The sequence below is a fragment of the Pelecanus crispus genome, chromosome 6, assembly GCF_030463565.1.
Source record: "Pelecanus crispus isolate bPelCri1 chromosome 6, bPelCri1.pri, whole genome shotgun sequence".
NCBI classification, from domain to species: Eukaryota; Metazoa; Chordata; class Aves; order Pelecaniformes; family Pelecanidae; genus Pelecanus; species Pelecanus crispus.
The window spans coordinates 3215715-3232514 of NC_134648.1; the positions used below are offsets into that span (position 1 = coordinate 3215715).

Sequence of the window (16800 nt, forward strand, 5' to 3'; positions counted from 1 at the left end):
AAGAGTTTTGATTTCAAAACTGAATCCAAACCTTCCACTTCAAAGGCACCCCACTCTCTCTCTGCACTGCTTTTTCGTGCACATTAACATACAAAGCACAGGTAGCCCCTTACTTTATAGATCGTATACCTTAAAAAACAAACAAAAAAGAGGGCAGGGATTTGGGTGTTTGATGTTGCTGCTGACGTGAGCTCAAAGGAAACACTTAGAGACAGCCTTTGTGAAAATGGGGTTCATCTCAGTCACTTGAAACTGAAGCCATAATGATACAGCTATGAAATGAATGAAGGGCTCAATAGAAACTCAGGAAGTCCAAAATAATGTAGGCAATAAATAAAAGTGAGAAGCAGGTACAAAGGGCCTCAGGATATTCAGGCATAAGATAATTCAGTTGCTGGATTCTTAAGGGTTAGCAGTAGTGGCCCAGGGCAGGAGTATGTTAGAGGTTTCTGTCCGGTTTGTTGTTATTACACAAAGAATGGCAATTCTGTAAGAAAACTAAGCTCCCTTCACACCTTTTACCTCACCAAACTGTTCCTCCACAGGGACACATGCAGTGTGCATTCCCCGCAGGTGAATCAACCTCTGCTTTAAAGCACATCGTCTTTGTAGTGGAGGACAAAAAATCAAAATTAAGCTTGATCACATCTTTGTTCTGAACTGTCTTGCCTGAGTTTTATTTTTATTGTCTTTTTGCTGTATGAAAGATTTAAACTAACAGAAAAAAACATGAGGAGAAAGCAGCGCCCATTATATGATCTTTTAAAGCAGCCATTTGTATCTAGCCATTACAGCACATCGAGGGGAAAAGGAAATCTTGGAACTGAAGCCAAATTTATCCCTGGCTTGCTGTGTGACGATAGGCAAATTGCAATTCGCTTTTCCTCATGATGCACAGGCTAAAAGTCATATAATGATAGTTGCTTGCAGTGGTGATGCATCAGGTAGGGTATGTTGAAATCCCAGAAAGAGAAGTTGTGCAGGAGAACAAAGTATAATTACCATAACCTGAAATTCAGACCTCTAATACCTGTTCTCTGACACAGACTGCTCAGGCTGTATAGTCTCCCACAACTGTTTGTGTCTTAGTAGGTGAAGCCTTCTAATAGGATGCTCTCAGTTTATGTTTGCTAGACAGTTTATAGACTTCTGCAGTACTCACCTGTTACCGGTTAAATGATAATACAAGTGGGGAAATGCTAGATTGCAGAGAACTGTGTTTCTTTTCCACCTACTTAAATAGAAATGTTGGGATTTTAGTATTAAGTTGTTATCACGCACTGCTTTTTTTTAATTATTATTTTTTCTCACTGCAGGCCAAATTTAAATCGTTCGCTACCAGCAGTTGCACTTACAGTAGTAGTTACTGCTTATGAAACCCAAATTGCACACCAGGCTGCTGCTCCCTCTTCGAGCTATCCCTTCCCAGACTGGGACCTCAGCCCTGGCCCTTTCCCTGCTCTCCGGACTCTGCCTCCCCGACGTCTCTCAGTCCACCTTCAGCTCCTCAGTTTATCCCCTGGGCACAGCTGGGCGTACGTGGGAGCTGCTGTCTGGGCACCTGCAGGAGCACAGGCTTTACTCTAGGAAGCGTGCAAGAGTTTGCCTCTCTTCTCCACAGGGTAACAGCTCACACATGGAAAACCTGCTGTGGTTACAGCTGCTGCACAGCGGTTGTGCATACGTGAGCTCTTCCCACCCCGGCTCTTGTAGTACGCTCTAACTTTTATCACACTCTAAAAGAAAAAGCCACTTTGCATCTATCATAGGAGAGCATGCTGTCAAGCTACCGCTGCACAACAGCAAGCGTACGGTAACTTTTGCATGGGCTGAGCCTGCGGGTCCCCCAGGAGTAAAGCTCACAAATTATAACTTCAAATTCTTGTGCCTGAACCGGCCTCCTGGCAGCTCTACCCCAGGAACTACAGTCCACCTGTTTGCTGGGTGTCTCTGACAGCTCTGCACAACGTTTTGGTTTGCTGTTCGCTCTGCAGAGCTCGTCGGTGAAGTGTCCTCCCACCACCCTTGCTCCAACAGTGCCTGTAAATAGCACTGGGTGGAATCATGCCTCTTAGCAAAATAGAAACAATATGTAAAGACACGTGCTATCCCTTCAAAAACTTTTACTTTCTGAGGTTCACTGGATTTCAAGTGATGTCATTTTATTTCACTTTTTTTGCGTAGGATTATTCTTCTTCTTATACAAAGTCATTGCATCCTATTCTACGTAATATTGTAGCATCATGATACCGTACCGACTACCTTACTAGAACAAGATTATTAATTGGCCTAGCTCTAGGGTTTATATATGTCTAACATTAAGCCTTTTGCCTTACTCTTGCGCTCTGTACTGCGGGTGTCCTAATCCAGTATCTGGGTGCTTCAGACATCTTGTCTTCTCATGTACTCAGCTGCCTCGGAGACACATTTTATTCGCAGATGTATCTCCAAAGAGCTAGTGACTCCAAGACTGTCACTTTGCTTCCCTGCTGACTGTTCCCCAAATTGTACCCTGATGTAGTTCCTTTCTGAAAGCAGCTGCGGTGAGATGCTGGTTTCCCCTGTACAATGTGACCGGTCACCAGGCTGTGGAGGGATCTTTGTTAACTCAGCGTATTGTTCACAGCATCTGCTCGCCATGTGTCATCTACCATCAATGCAAGTTCAGAAGTGTTAGAAAATGGCCAGCTGAATTAAAACTTGGCTAAGATTCGTCTTGAATCTTCTCCGTGAAGTGATGAGTGTTTTACTTATCTGGCAGGCTGTACTAAGTTCCCAGAAGGGGTTAGCCTTGTTGAAAGAATCTCCTTTTTCAAAGGAACTCGGCAGGCTGATATCTCACTCACTGAGAGTTTGCACAAGAGCCTGTGTTGAAAACCAGACAACTAGTAGAGAAGGCATTCGCCCCGAAATAACATCAAAGGGCTGACCGTATCAATGGCCAGCTGAGATAGGGAACACCTCCAGTTTGGCAATGTTTCTTCAGTGAAGGAGATACGCTTCCAGGTTTGGAATTCAGAAGTCTCTGAGCAGATAACCAGAGGATTTACAGTAATCCCTGGACTTCTTCCAAATGAGATAAAGGTCATTTGATAGATAGTCATCTAAAGGATAAGGATTTAATAGAGCCTCACAGAAATGGTAACACGCTTCCTTTTATTGAGGCATTGGAAAAGAGTTGAGAACGTTCCACTACCTAAAGTTGATTTTGATTTCGTATTTTTTAAAATTTTTATTTTCCCCCTGCCCCCAGAAAAGAATAAGGATCATTATCTTCTTTCAGCAGTGCCTTTTATTTCAAAATAATAGCTAGTCTGGTAGACAGACAGCATAATTGTTTCATCCTAGAACTACACTGCTATTTTATTAGATAAACTTTCCACCTCTTTCTCGGTGTTGCAATATGTTTTTGTAATATGTTTGATGGACTAGCCTATAACAAGCAGGAAAATACAAAGATGATATACAAAATATATACAGCTCATTAGTTAAAGCAGCTGGGTTTTGGTGAGTTTTTTTGTGAGACGCAGAACTAAGGAAACCTGGGTGCTGCAGGTTTGCAGCCTGTGACACCGGTCCCACCACGCGAACCCCGCTGCTGCAGTAAGCCCGCTTGCTCGGTGCCCGTTACGGTGCGGGCGTGCTCCGGCATCCCCTTTCTGTTTTGCTGGATAAGATGTAGCAGAAGCAGTGCCTTGTACTGAGGGGCTGGGTGGAAACTACCACTCTTTACAAGGAATAAGGATTTCTTCCGGCCTTTCCCTCGGAGGAGGGCACCGACGAGGTTTCTCTGCTCGGACACCTTTTTTTATTTTTTTTTTGCAGCGTTTACATGAACTTACTGTCTTTCTCTAAGAACTAAAACTTCTACCTCCAGCATGAGTTAAGTTAGCCAGATGTTTCAGAAATGATTACGCAGTGGGGAAGGTATATGATAGGTAAAATAATGAAAATTCATGAGCCTGATTTCCTGGGAGAGGGGGCTAAAAAAAAAAATTAAAATAAAAAAAAACCCAGAAATTATTTTGTCTTTCACAGACCTGAATGCTGCTTTAGTTCCTTCCGGAGACTGGATGCTAAGGCTGCTACTGAAAAATTCCAGCAGGATCTGGGTTTCCGAATGCTGAACTGTGGAAGGACGGATCTGATCAACCAAGCAATCGACGCACTGGGACCTGACGGGGTTAACACCATGGATGATCAGGTATGCCATGTAACCCCCCACACAAATTCTTTGCATGAGCAAATCGCACGTCCCTTTCTGTGTGGCAAATCAATACACGAGGTCGTGTTAGTTGCCTCTCCAAGGCTTTTCTAATTCTAGCTTGCGTTTTACTCTGAAAACATATCCCTTAAAAAACAACAAAATAACCCCCCAAAAAACCAGTCAAAGCCTGGAGTGAATTGTTTCTTTATCAGCTGGAATGTAGGTCTGTTCCTTGGATGGCCTCTCCCAGACATGGATGGAAGACCAGTTAATACGCTGGCTGCGAATGGAAAGTCTGATGTTGTCTTAATGCTAAGGCAATGTCAAAACAAAGTGGGTTTTGCCACTGACGCTCTCTTCTGGTTCAACAGCCCAAACCCAGTCTGGGTCAGCGACGAGTGCCCAGAGGTGTTACTGTCTGATGGCTTTCGGGCTGCGAAAGCAAGTTCCATGTTCGCAGTGCAGTCTGGCATATAAGAAACGGCACCGAGAACCCCGGTGGCATTGGTATCGGTCAGCATTAGCTTTGCTGAAAGTCCATCATGCTGATGTGTCTTATTTTTCATTTCTACCTGTTCCCTGCTTAGCTACGTTGAACCGTAGGGATTTGGTAGTCTGGGGAATCTTTTGCTGCTTCTGCTTGTGCTGTCAGTCGCATCAAGTAACAACAGAGTCTGTTCTCTGGGGCATCGTTCAGTGCATTGCATTAGCTTTTAATTTAAAAAAAAGGAAATGCTCTTCCAAATAAACACTCATTACAGCTGTCACAGCAACGAGAATGAGCTGTCATGTCTCCAAAACAATAGGATGTTTAGCAGTAAGAAGGCTTTTATGTTCAAGTAGAGGGGTTTTCTCATAGACAGCATTTTACTGCAGTAGCATTTCAGACCAAATTCTGAAACCGGCACATCTTCCATGGTACTTTCCACCATCCTGCAATTTTAAAGGAAGTGTGAACGCGTACACAAATACAAGCAGAAACTACTTGTGCACCAGCTTATATTTAGGTGTGTAGTTGCCCTATTTACGTATCCAATACAAGGAGCTTTGCGGGCCCAGAGGTGAGGTATCGCATCACAGGTGCTCTCGATACTGACTTTATCAAAGTGACAAAGGTGGCACATTTATATTATGAAGGTCTGCCGCTTACTTCCTTTTTTTTTTTTCCCCCATAAGTTTTTGCAGTTCCTGTTTATGTAGCCCTCAGGCCACCTGTTTTCTCAAATTATTTTGAGATTATTTTGCACTGTGAACCTTGCTATCCTAACACCAAAGACGCTGGTGCCGAGACCGTCGCTTCTCACCGCGGGATGTTTTTTCATCTCTCTTCAGCCGGCCAGCAAAGTGGGAGCTGTTTGGCCTTTGTACGCATAAAGGCCCTGTGTTCTGTAGGCAACTCAACTGGGAAGTTTGAGGAGTTTCTGCTGCCACTTATTTATGGTCTCATTGTCATCCTCTTGATGTCATCCTCTAGCAAGTCCTGCTGTGGACAGGGGGATCGTAGGGTGCTGGCGGCAGTGTCATCTTTGCAGGGCGCTGCTCCCACGTCTCAAAGCCGTGTTTTGGCACTGACCAAGGAGGGCAGGACAGGCTCCCTCTGGAGACATCGTTGCTCTGAAATTCTCCACTTAAGTGATGCTGGGGCAACTCATCTCTGCAGCGAAGCAAGTGTCCAAATTGCGCTGCCAATCACAGAGAGAGTTAAATCCAAACTCCAGCAGTGATGCTGCCATAGCTGGAATATGAAGCCAAATCTGAACTCTGCAGCCAGCTGCTTTTGCCCTTCCTGTGAAGGAATAAGCCAAAGCCAGCATACCCAAACTTGGGAGAACTGACACAGGCATGGCAACAGAAAGCAGGTCTCTATGTCCTGTCGTAGGACAGAACATTTAACACTGGCACCTGGTAAAGCTCAATTCATGTATCTTGATTTCTTTTGGTCATGACGAGTCTTCTTAGAACAGCGCAGAGCAGGCAGGCACCTCTGAGGCATTGCAAAGAGGCATCACCATCTCTCGCCTGGCAAGTACAGCAAAAGTTTTATTGCAAATCCTACGATAGACAGAACTGTTGGACTCATTTAACACATAGGCTTTAGATCCAGGTTCAGATTTTGACCGCTCCCAGAATGTCAGCACGTCCAGCGTTGAGGTGTGTGCTCAGACCCGCTTCTGCGTGTATGTGCATGGAGATATTTTTAGAGGGGGAGAGAACTCGGAACGTATCTTCAGAAACTTGACTTTGGAGCAGTTTTGTATTCACATCTAGTGGGTACCAGGCAGTGCTCTGGTTTCACAGGATTTGAGATGTTTAGGAAAACAATCTCTTCTTCCCTTTGCATACTGAGGGACAAGCAGGGAATGCAAAACTGGTATTAAAAGTAAAATTAAGAAAAAAAAAAGATAAGGTAAGTGTGTACACACCTGCTAGTTTTAGAACCCTGACTGCAGCAGTAAATATGGGCTTGTGCCAGCAGACCCTAGTTCTGAATTCTCAGTTAAGTTTACTTGTCTATAACGAGAGCAGATCCTCCCAAGCCCCCCAAAAGCCAAACCCACCCATCTCCCCCCGCCCCCAAAACATCTTTGCAAGTGTAACTGCCTCAAATGCAGCCAGACTGCAACTGTGGCTGTTTTGAAAAGACGCCTTTGCAGATACAAGATAGAACGCCTTGGTGTGAGATGTAATTCTGTTTTACAATGCGTGTCCGCCTCTAAAGATGAAGCTGTATTATTACACAATGAGCAATAGAGATGCTGCCTGTGAAAAATTAAGGAGGGGGGGAAAAGCCTTAGGATGTGAGCAGGAACGGATTTTACTAGGCCATTTCCTTTCTGTCCTTGGCTACTTCTGGAATGAACTCCGTAAGTAAGGCTCGTTTCTCTCATAATTCATCTCTGAGCCATCATGGTTTATTGGTTAAGTAGAGAGAGAGATTTATGGGATTGAAATGCTGAAATATTGTGGCAAATAGGATTTTAGCAATGGGGATAAGCTGCCAAATAAATTCATCTTGTGTATTTTTGTCTCATTTTGTGCTTTCGGTTCATCTGGCTACAAATGATCCAAGAAATGGTATTTCTTTTTTGGCAGCCTTGAGAAAGCTCAAGAATTGTGGACAATACACAGCTGGGATTTTCAGCGATCCCTTTTGTATTCTTGCAATCTTGTCCCCTGATGTTTTGTCCGCATCACTTTCCAATACTAGTGCATTGTGCCCACTCTGCATAGAAACCGAAATTTTTTGAACATATACGTATGCTGTCCCTACATTGAGATTCAAACTCACTCTGTCCGTGACAGTTTTGCTGTTGATAGGTATGGAAAAATAACTTTTTTTTTTTCTTCTTCTTCTTCTTCCTGAAGGGTATGACCCCACTAATGTACGCCTGTGCTGCTGGAGATGAAGCCATGGTCCAAATGCTTATAGATGCTGGAGCAAATTTAGATATACCAGTGAGTAACAGGGGACCCTCTCCCCGTAATTATTCATCTGTAAACTAACAAGAGCAGTTATGAAATCTCTCCTAGCAACTGAAGGCTTCGTTTCTGGAAGCTTCTGAGCAAGCCACTTCTTTCAGAAATCACTGCTTCAGGGATTTGGGAGGGGGAAGAAAACCTTCAAAACGTCTTGGAGCACCGAGTGGCTCCAATTACGATTGGCATTGGCAAGTCTAATAGGCATGGCGGGGGTAAAGGGGCCTCCCTCCCGAAAGAGCTGCCAGTAGGAGAAACCAATAAGCCCATTAAAAAGGCCCAGGGGACTGGACAGAGCGAGCGGTGCTGGCAGTGTTCTCTAAATGGCATAACTTACCATTCCCTGGGGTTGTCACAAAGGAAAAAGCCAGTTCTGTCTAGGATTACGGCAGACAGAGGCCGCAGCGGGTAGTAACTACCTGCTTCCTTTCTCCCAGGTTCCCAGTACCTCGCCGCGGTACCCGTCGGTCCATCCCGACAGCCGGCACTGGACCGCTCTTACCTTCGCCGTCCTACATGGGCACATCTCTGTTGTTCAGGTAAGCGGAGGAAATCCCCCGGGTGCGAACCCTTCCGGGAGGCACAGAGGGACTGAAGCGCGGCGCCGCGTGCTGGGCAGCACCCTCGCTCTCGGGCTTCCTGAGCACGCGTCCCTCGCGGGCTCCAGGGGCAGTTTGGTGGAAGCCTTCTAAAAACCAGTGAAAAACTGCGTGGTTTGAAAATGAGGAGAATGCAACCCATGCTTTTCTTGCGGAATTGTGAATTGATGACATAATTCCTAGCAGGGCCTTGATAACAAAACACAGTATGTTTCCTTATTTTGGTTTGGTTTCAGTATTGGTCCAAGGCTTACCACTTCCAGAACAATGCTGCACGATCGTTTCTTTGGTATTAGATAAATCAGTGCTTCGCGTGGAGTGGTTACAGGGAGACCGCTCGATCGGGATGCTTTCTGACATTGGCTGTTAACTGGATTATACATTTACATATGCAAAAATTAAGTGTATGCTGATTTCTGCTCTAATGGAAGCAAATCATCTGTAACTTCCTTTATAATCCTTGAGAACTGCATGAACAAGACTTAAGCTGTCGTGGGAATTGAGCCTCTCGCATCCTCCCTGCCTCCTTTTCTGTGGAATTAATGGAGGGGGCAGCGGAATGGGGGGGGGGCAGTCCTGGAAATCCTACCTGAACTTGAAGAGGAATTCAAAACTGATCACAGCAGATAGTCAGTTGCTGGTGAATTTAATTTAGCTCCTGCTCAAAGGCGGGGGGGGAAAGAACAAAAGATGTAAGCAAACGGAGGCCCCACACACTCATTTTTTGTTTGTGTACATTTGTAAATAATTACAAAGATTAGAACGCAGGTGGCAAATTGCCAGGGCGGCCTCTGGTACTACAAAAGTTGGACAGCCTGAATTTACATGTGAGATAAGAGCGTGATTCTCCCAGGAGATGTAGCCAAGTGTATCAAAGCTCCTGTTGGACTGCATTACCCACAACGTTTGTTTCTTTAATTTTGGTTAAAACTTCAAAAGATTACATATTTTTTTTTTTTCCATTTGGCAACTATTATTAGAAGGGTAGATGTCAGCTTTTGCTGAAATCCGTGTATAAAATCACCTTTCCAGTTGTAGCTGGCATCGCAAGAGAGAAACAAACCAGCCAACCAGCTGTGGTGCTCTGCAAGAAGTTTTATAATAAGAGTGTGGATGTATATGCTGGTTGTGCCAAGGCCATCGCTAATTGGGGATGGCTGAAACTGTGAAATTGTGACAACGCGCTGCGATACAGCCAGCTGGACTCCTACGGCCAGCGGAGGAACCTCGGCCGCTGGCGGGAGCCGGGCGCGGGGCAGCATCCCCCATCTGCGCCTGCAAGCGGTGCTCTGGGTGCCCCGATGCCGTCTGCCAGCCCCGCCTGGGCGTAAAAGGTCCCCAACACCTCGTACCCTTCTCCCCTTCATCTGGGAGGGGGGCGATTTCCCTTGGGAGCAGCTCGGCGCGGTCAATGAAAGCGGGTTCCGTGTGTGGCAAATCGCTGCAGCTGCCAGGGCCTCCCTAGGCAGGCTGAGAGACCGAGAGGTATGTTTGGCCTCCAGGGCTAATTCCCTGGAGGAACCCCGCTTCCTGAGCACAGCGTGAAGCTAATAAGATGGACTTCCTGCGCTGAAGAGAAGCTCTGATTGCTCTTTGGAGTTGGGAAATTACAATTGCAAAAGCATGTTCATAAAGGAGATTAAAAAAAAAAAAAAAGAAACCCAACAAAAAAAACTAGGTGATGTTCTCCAGACTGCCCAGCTGAGCACCTTGCCAGCACAAACTCGCTATTGAAAGCACAGTAAAGCAAAAGAAAATAAGAAAACTCTAAACTGACATTCATGTGGAGAATTTAGCCCTAGGCCGAGTGAGGAAACGCAAGAGCAATTTGCCTTGTAATACTTATTTTGCTTTAGCCTTCGAGATGGTCCCTTTGTGTGCGTGCACTCTTCACTGTGAATCTACTGGTTTTCCTTTCTAACACACAGAAACTCTTCTGTTTTGTCCTTCTGAATTGCTCTTTTCTTAACTCCTCCTCTTTCATGTGTCTCTTGCAGCTGCTCTTGGACGCTGGTGCCCACGTTGAGGGCTCTGCCGTTAACAGCGGGGAAGACAACTACGCCGAGACGCCACTTCAGCTGGCCTCGGCAGCGGGTAAGCTCGGCGCGGCCTCAGCACGCTCCGTCTCCTGCTTCCGCAGAACAACCACAGCCAATCCACGCGCGGGGCCGCTATCTGTCAAACGCGTTAGGAGTCGCTTTGCGCTGCGTTCTAAGGTACCGTGGGTACGGTAAAGATAGCAAATGAGTAGCACAGTGAGCTGGCTACTAAAAAGTCGGCTTTTTTTTTTTTTCATTTCTAAAACGCTAGTAGGGAACCCCATCTGGGTTGGCAGCAACTAACAGCCGTCGTCACGTGGCAAGAGCTTGATGGGCACTAAACGAGCGTCTGCTTTTGCAGCTCGTCCCAGCGCTCACCTCCTGCCAGCGGCACCCATAGTAAAGCTGACTGAAACAACTCCTTTGCGCAGGGCACTGTCAAGAAACATAAACCAGCTACTGTCTAGTCCAGGCATGTCTTGGATCTAAATAACTTCCAGATGCAAAAATTAACAAGTTTAAATTCAGCCCGGGGAAAAATAACTGCTATATAAAGAAATCTGTTTTATTAATGTATTAAATACAAGTAAAATTCTGCATTTCTTCTACCTGTCATGAGAAGACATTAGCATTCTCTGATCAAGTCTGTGCTAGCCTAAAAGTACCCGTTGTTTTTCAACACTTTTCACCTCTAACCTTTTACTTTTTTCCCTTCGTTTCTTTCTGCTTCATTTTTGTGCGTTCTATGAAGATGAGTCTCTGGCTTGCTCTGCACCAAGCTTTATTGAAGGGGGAAAAAAAATGGCCTCCTCCCCTCCCAGTGACAGATACTCGTTGTGCCGGGCCTCTTGCCACCACTCGCTACTACACCGGATGGCAATGATGGAAAGGAGGCCTGGCCGCACGTGGACTGCAGCGATGCGCTGCTCTGCGGGGCGGTTTTAGGAAGCTGCGGTCAGCAGGCGCAGCACAGAGCAGCTCCCGTCGGGCCTCCTCTGTGCCACCAGCTGAACAGCCGGGACTCTGCCCCTGGTTAAACTGGTTGCGTACATCTCTGCTGGGGTGCATCGAAAGCGCCAGACCAGTTTAATTCTCTTTTCATTCTGCCTCTAGCTAGTTGTGCATTGCTAGGTAACTTAAGTGCTCTGTGACTCAGGTTCTCTCCGAGACGTTACGAAGCCTAACGCACGCTTGCAGGATGCTCTGAAAGCCTCGGTAGCGTAAAAGTTGCTGGTACAGCGTGTCTGCCACCAGCCCTATGTCCTACGCTTTCAAAGAGGTAACAGACATGGAATCATCATTATGTGCCTGTCGATTGTTTTTCCCTAGGGAACTACGAGCTGGTCAGCTTATTGCTAAGTAGGGGTGCTGATCCGCTCCTGAGTATGTTGGAAGTCAATGGTATGTCTTCATCGCTTCATGAAGATATGAACTGCTTCAGTCACTCAGCTGCGCATGGGCACAGGTAAAGCTCTGTTCATGTTCAGAACAGGGTTTTTTTTGCCTAAGGCTATCACTGTCGGTATTCCAATGTGACTTTGTATTACACGTCTTGCACCCAAATCCTTGGGTGTGCAGTTCAGAAGATGGCGTTAAGACTCTCCTGATAGCCACCATTTTTCAGTGCAGCGCAGTTTCTCAAACTATTCTGATTCTGGGGCAGGTAGTGCCTTTTGAGCGTTTTGGGGAACTGAAAGAGTCTTTAAACTGGTAGTTGCTCTCTGTTACATCCCTTGGAGAAAAAATCATAGAATCCTAGAATTGTTGAGGTTGGAAAAGACCTTTAAGATCATCCAGTCCAACCATTAACCTAACGCTACCAAGTCCACCACTAAACCAATTAAGGGGAGAGCAGTAATTTCATGTTTCCTGGCTTGGTGGCTGGGTTCTTTTTTAATGAAAGTAAAAACTAGGAATCATTAAGGTTGGAAAGGACCTTTAAGATCATCAGTCCAACCATCAACCCAACACCCCCATGGCCACTAAACCATGGCCCAAAGTGCCACAGCTGCCTGTCTTTTGAACGCCTCCAGGGATGGGGACTCCACCACCTCTCAATGATGCAAGACTTTCATTATTCAGCAACTACAACTTTGATAAAGGAAAGGGGTTATATTTTAGTAAAAGCCTAAAATACAACAGAAAGATCTTTTTCTTATTCTTTCACTTGCTGGTCCAGCTCTGCAGCACTAAGAGTGAGTAGGAGCTGGTTCTAGGCCATACGTGAGCAGACTAACTTCCACCTGTGGGTAGGTTATGAGATTGTGCTTCATGTTCCGAGACAGAATCTAATCACATTAAGGTGGCAAAAATAATCTGTGGCAGAATTTGTTTGACTCTATCTCTGGTTTTTGGATGGCCGACCAAAGAGATCAGTCATCAAATGCTGAAATGCCAGCCTGGGCTTTCCAACCCTGTTTTCAGGGTAGTTATTTAGACATAAGACATTACTTACAAACTCATCCAGAAATCCTTCTGTTCCCAGAAAAAACCGCTAGCGTAACAAGCCAGTTAAAACAGCCCTGAAACTGCCTGTGTAGATGGGCCGAGAGACATGCACGGGGTCGTACAGCTGGCCCTTCCAGTAGCACATTAAATAGCAGCCACCTCGCTTGAACACAGCTGGGCTTTACAGCACTGCCAAAACTGCACCTCCAGGTACATCGCACATCTGGATGCACCAGGGAAAATACCCCAAGCTCAAATGAGGCCCAAACTCTGCAAAGCTGGAACGGCCTCATGCAGTTATTTACAGCTTAAAACTACACAAACACTGTTCTGTTCCCCTCCCACAATCTTCCTGCAACATCTAACCACGCAAACTGTGAAATTTAAGGCTTATTCTCCAATCGGATAGGACAGGGTGATCCTAAAGCACAAAATTAACATTTTTTTAGTCATACCGGGTAGTGTGGGTGCAAAGAGAGCACCAGCTAGTGGCAATACGGTGTCACAGCCGAGCATGGACTTGCGGGGCTGGGGAACGTCTGCTGCAGATGGCTCCAGCTGTCTGTAGGACACCAATGATGCAAGCTTGCTGAAGCGGCTGGACACAAACAAGCGAGCCTCTTTCTTGCAACTGCTGTGTGAAATTCCAAACCAAAAAAATTCTCCCCGGATTTAGTGATGCAGAACTATCATTTTTTATGGTTTCTATTTACTGATACAGGAAGCGAGTCTAACTAGAACAATGTAACGCTGCTTGAGGATGGCCATTTGGGAAAACAGCGAGGGTTCTAACACGCTCTCTGGTAGATCTTACTTCAGAGCTTAAGACGTTACCACACTCAGGGCTGGCAGAAGGCAGCGTGCTTCTATGCCAAAGTACAGACTGTAATCAAAACCAGTTTGCCCTAACACTCTGAAATCTGCCCTGGTACCACGAAGGCGCAGGAGCGTATTCCGTTCTTTTGCCCTTGCTACCAGGGCATCAATTTCTAGCATGTGGGATAGGGAAGGACGAGTGTTTTTAAGGCTGCCCCGTATCTGCCAGCTGTCTGTTTTTTGGAAGGAAATTATGATTTACTAAGCCAGACCCCTAAACCCAAACCACCACGGTCCTGTCTGGATTGTTGATGTTTCATTTATTAATAAGTGAGATCTCTTCTTCCTCCTCAGGAACGTTCTGCGCAAGCTCCTGACCCAGCCCCAGCAACTGAAGGGAGATGTCCTCTCTCTGGAGGAGATTTTAGCCGAGGGAGTGGAGAGCGACACCTCCAGCCAGGGCAGCTCCAGCGAGGGGCAAGTCAGGCTCTGTAAGACACGAATGAAGGCCCTGCAGGAGGCCATGTACTACAGCGCTGAGCACGGCTACGTAGACATCACCATGGAGCTCAGGGCACTTGGTAAGGGGTTTTCTTTATCTTAAGCATTGTGGATATTTAAGGTGTGAAAAGCTTTTCCCTCTGCCTCTTTCACTTGGAGAAAAATCTGTAACCCCAGCTGCAAAGCTATCCCAAGCTTATGGGAAGTAGCTGTCTAATTTAATAAAAGAAGTATTTAAGCCTCCTCACAAATTTTTTTTCAAATTCCCACTGATCTAGGATGTCCCTTACTTCTGGCTGAATCCTCTGTTCCCAAGTATCAAAAGCAAGGGGCATGGCTCTTCGTCAGATACTCTGGCATCTAAAATGCGGTGTTAAGGAGGCTGGTCTCAAACCCAAAGATATTATCAGAGATTAAATGGTTTAAGGTGAAAGAACAGATTTGATCTAAAGGGAAGAAAGAGAAGCTTTGAAGCTTGTGTGTCTAGGCTGTTACGGGTAACCAGGAGAAAAGACCTCACACCTTGTTTGCATAGGCTTAGCTATTCTTACAAGTTCAGTTCAAATCTATTTTGTATTTCTGACTAATCAGGAAGCTAAACACACGATAGGGAGTCTCTGGTCCTTAACAGTCAGCAGAAAGTTCCAACTTATGGTCCTGGTGCCAATCCTTTGCTGTTGTAGATAAGTCACTTAATCTGTCAATGACCCAGTTCAGTCATCTTTAATATCAAGACAAAAAAGTATCTGCTGTTAGGACATATGCAAAGGCCTACTTCAGTGCCGCTGAGTGTCAGTAATAGCAGCAGAACTATGTACTCTCGGGTACTTCAGCAAGTCATCCCCTTCCACTGTCCTTTTTGCTGTGCCTACAGGAGTCCCATGGAAGCTCCACGTGTGGATCGAGTCGCTACGGACAACCTTCTACCAGTCTCGATACTCGGTGGTACAGACCCTCTTACGGGAATTTGTCACCATTAAGGAAGAGGACTATAATGAAGAACTGGTTAACGAAGGGTTGCAGCTCATGTTTGATATCCTCAAAACCAGCAAAGTAATTATTAGTTCGCTAACAGTATCAACATCATGTGTTTGTTTTTTGCTGTTGTACAAGGTAGTGCACAAGAACAAGTGAATGCCTACGCAATGTGCCTAATGAGTTCCGGTATAAAATGGCCCTGATAGCATTTATCTAAATTCATATACAGCCCACAAAAGCAGTCCTCACAGTAAAGACATTAACTTCAATAGAAGTGAAAGCTATTCTCTTAAAGTCCCATTCAGCAACTGGCTTTGGAAACCATGTGAATGTAAGGGCAAGAGTTATCAGTATGGTACGGAGCAATTCAGGTTCTCTCAACAGTATCTTCTAGTTTTTCTGAACAATGCTTTTGTTCAGCAATGTTTTCCTTTTTTTAATTTTTTTTTTTATTTAAAGTTTGCCTGTGGCTGTTTTTTCCTTGCTTTTCAAGGCATGCCTAGAACGGATTTGATCCATGGTATACAGTTTAGCTGTCCCATTTGCAGATAAGTTCACCCCGTCTCTACCATGTTCTCTTCCAAGAGGCTGCTGCCCTTCACGTTAGGAGAGGGACGCTGCCTTCTGGCTGTAGACGGGATACGTTTGAAATGCACAGACAGGGGAAGCTGAGGAGTCTGTACAGCTCTTGATACCACCGTAACTGGTCACTACAACATACATTGTAACTGTCCTTTAAATTAAAAGCAAGAGATATAACTGCCTCACTAAAACCAATTGCAAACTAGGAACCTGAACTTGGTATCCGAAAATGAACCGATCCCATGAATCAACTCTTGCTGAGAACTTGTGGCCTTACACATTGCAGAGCAAGTGGAAGGATGGGCTTTTGCTGGTGGACTCTTTTTCCCTTGACAGAGGCTGGCCCGTAAACTGTTGCCGAGAGCATTCTGTCAGAGCGTACTCGTACAGATCATGCGCTCGTCCCTCTCTTGGGAGGTTATTCTCGTAGAGTGCAGTTGCTATAACCCTCGAGCGAACTGTTACAGCATGTCTGAAACCTGCTCAATACGAAGTGCTGATTGATGATACCTGTTCCATCCTCCTTACAGAATGATTCCATCAATCAGCAGCTTGCATCCATCTTCACCCACTGCTACGGCAGCAGCCCGATCCCCAGCATTCCTGAAATCCGAAAGACACTGCCAGCTCGGCTAGGTAAGAACAATGAGCTTCTGTGATTTTTTTTTTTCTTTTTTAAAAAGGATCCACAGTTTCAAAAAAATATTCACCCTCTTTTTTTTTTTTTCTTACCCTTAACAGATCCTCACTTTCTAAACAATAAAGAAATGTCTGATGTAACTTTCTTAGTAGAAGGAAAGCTATTTTATGCACACAAAGTCCTGCTGGTTACCGCATCTAACAGGTGAGTCACTTTCCAGAGCTGTTAAAGGAAGGTTTGGCCCTTTAGTACCTCATTGGTGTGACTAGCTCGCAATCATGCCTTGCAGTAAGGCAGCTGCTAGGGATACGACTACAGAGCAGAATTCAGGTGGCAGGGCCAAGCCACATCTTTTCTGCTAGCTTTAAGAACAGCAGGAGGGTAAAGATGAATTTTTTCTACCCACTCCAGTATGTGTTAGAGATTCCCACAGCTCTGTTGACATAAACTAACCAGTAATTATCCCCCAAACCCCGTGCAGCAGCTGGAACCTACGTATCCAGCCGTTCACTG

The 16800-nt window shown here is 45.5% G+C and overlaps 1 protein-coding gene across 1 annotated transcript in view; it reads left to right on the forward strand.

Moving 5' to 3' along the window:
* The window catches only part of ABTB2 (ankyrin repeat and BTB domain containing 2), a 136065-nt gene that overhangs the window by 114038 nt on the left and 5227 nt on the right, over nucleotides 1-16800 (forward strand). The window contains exons 5-13 of the mRNA XM_075712429.1: nucleotides 4039-4204; nucleotides 7574-7663; nucleotides 8122-8223; nucleotides 10281-10377; nucleotides 11652-11787; nucleotides 13941-14167; nucleotides 14962-15140; nucleotides 16178-16283; nucleotides 16389-16491. Coding sequence (XP_075568544.1) covers nucleotides 4039-4204; nucleotides 7574-7663; nucleotides 8122-8223; nucleotides 10281-10377; nucleotides 11652-11787; nucleotides 13941-14167; nucleotides 14962-15140; nucleotides 16178-16283; nucleotides 16389-16491 — 1206 coding nt within the window. The remainder of the gene's footprint in view (nucleotides 1-4038; nucleotides 4205-7573; nucleotides 7664-8121; nucleotides 8224-10280; nucleotides 10378-11651; nucleotides 11788-13940; nucleotides 14168-14961; nucleotides 15141-16177; nucleotides 16284-16388; nucleotides 16492-16800) is intronic.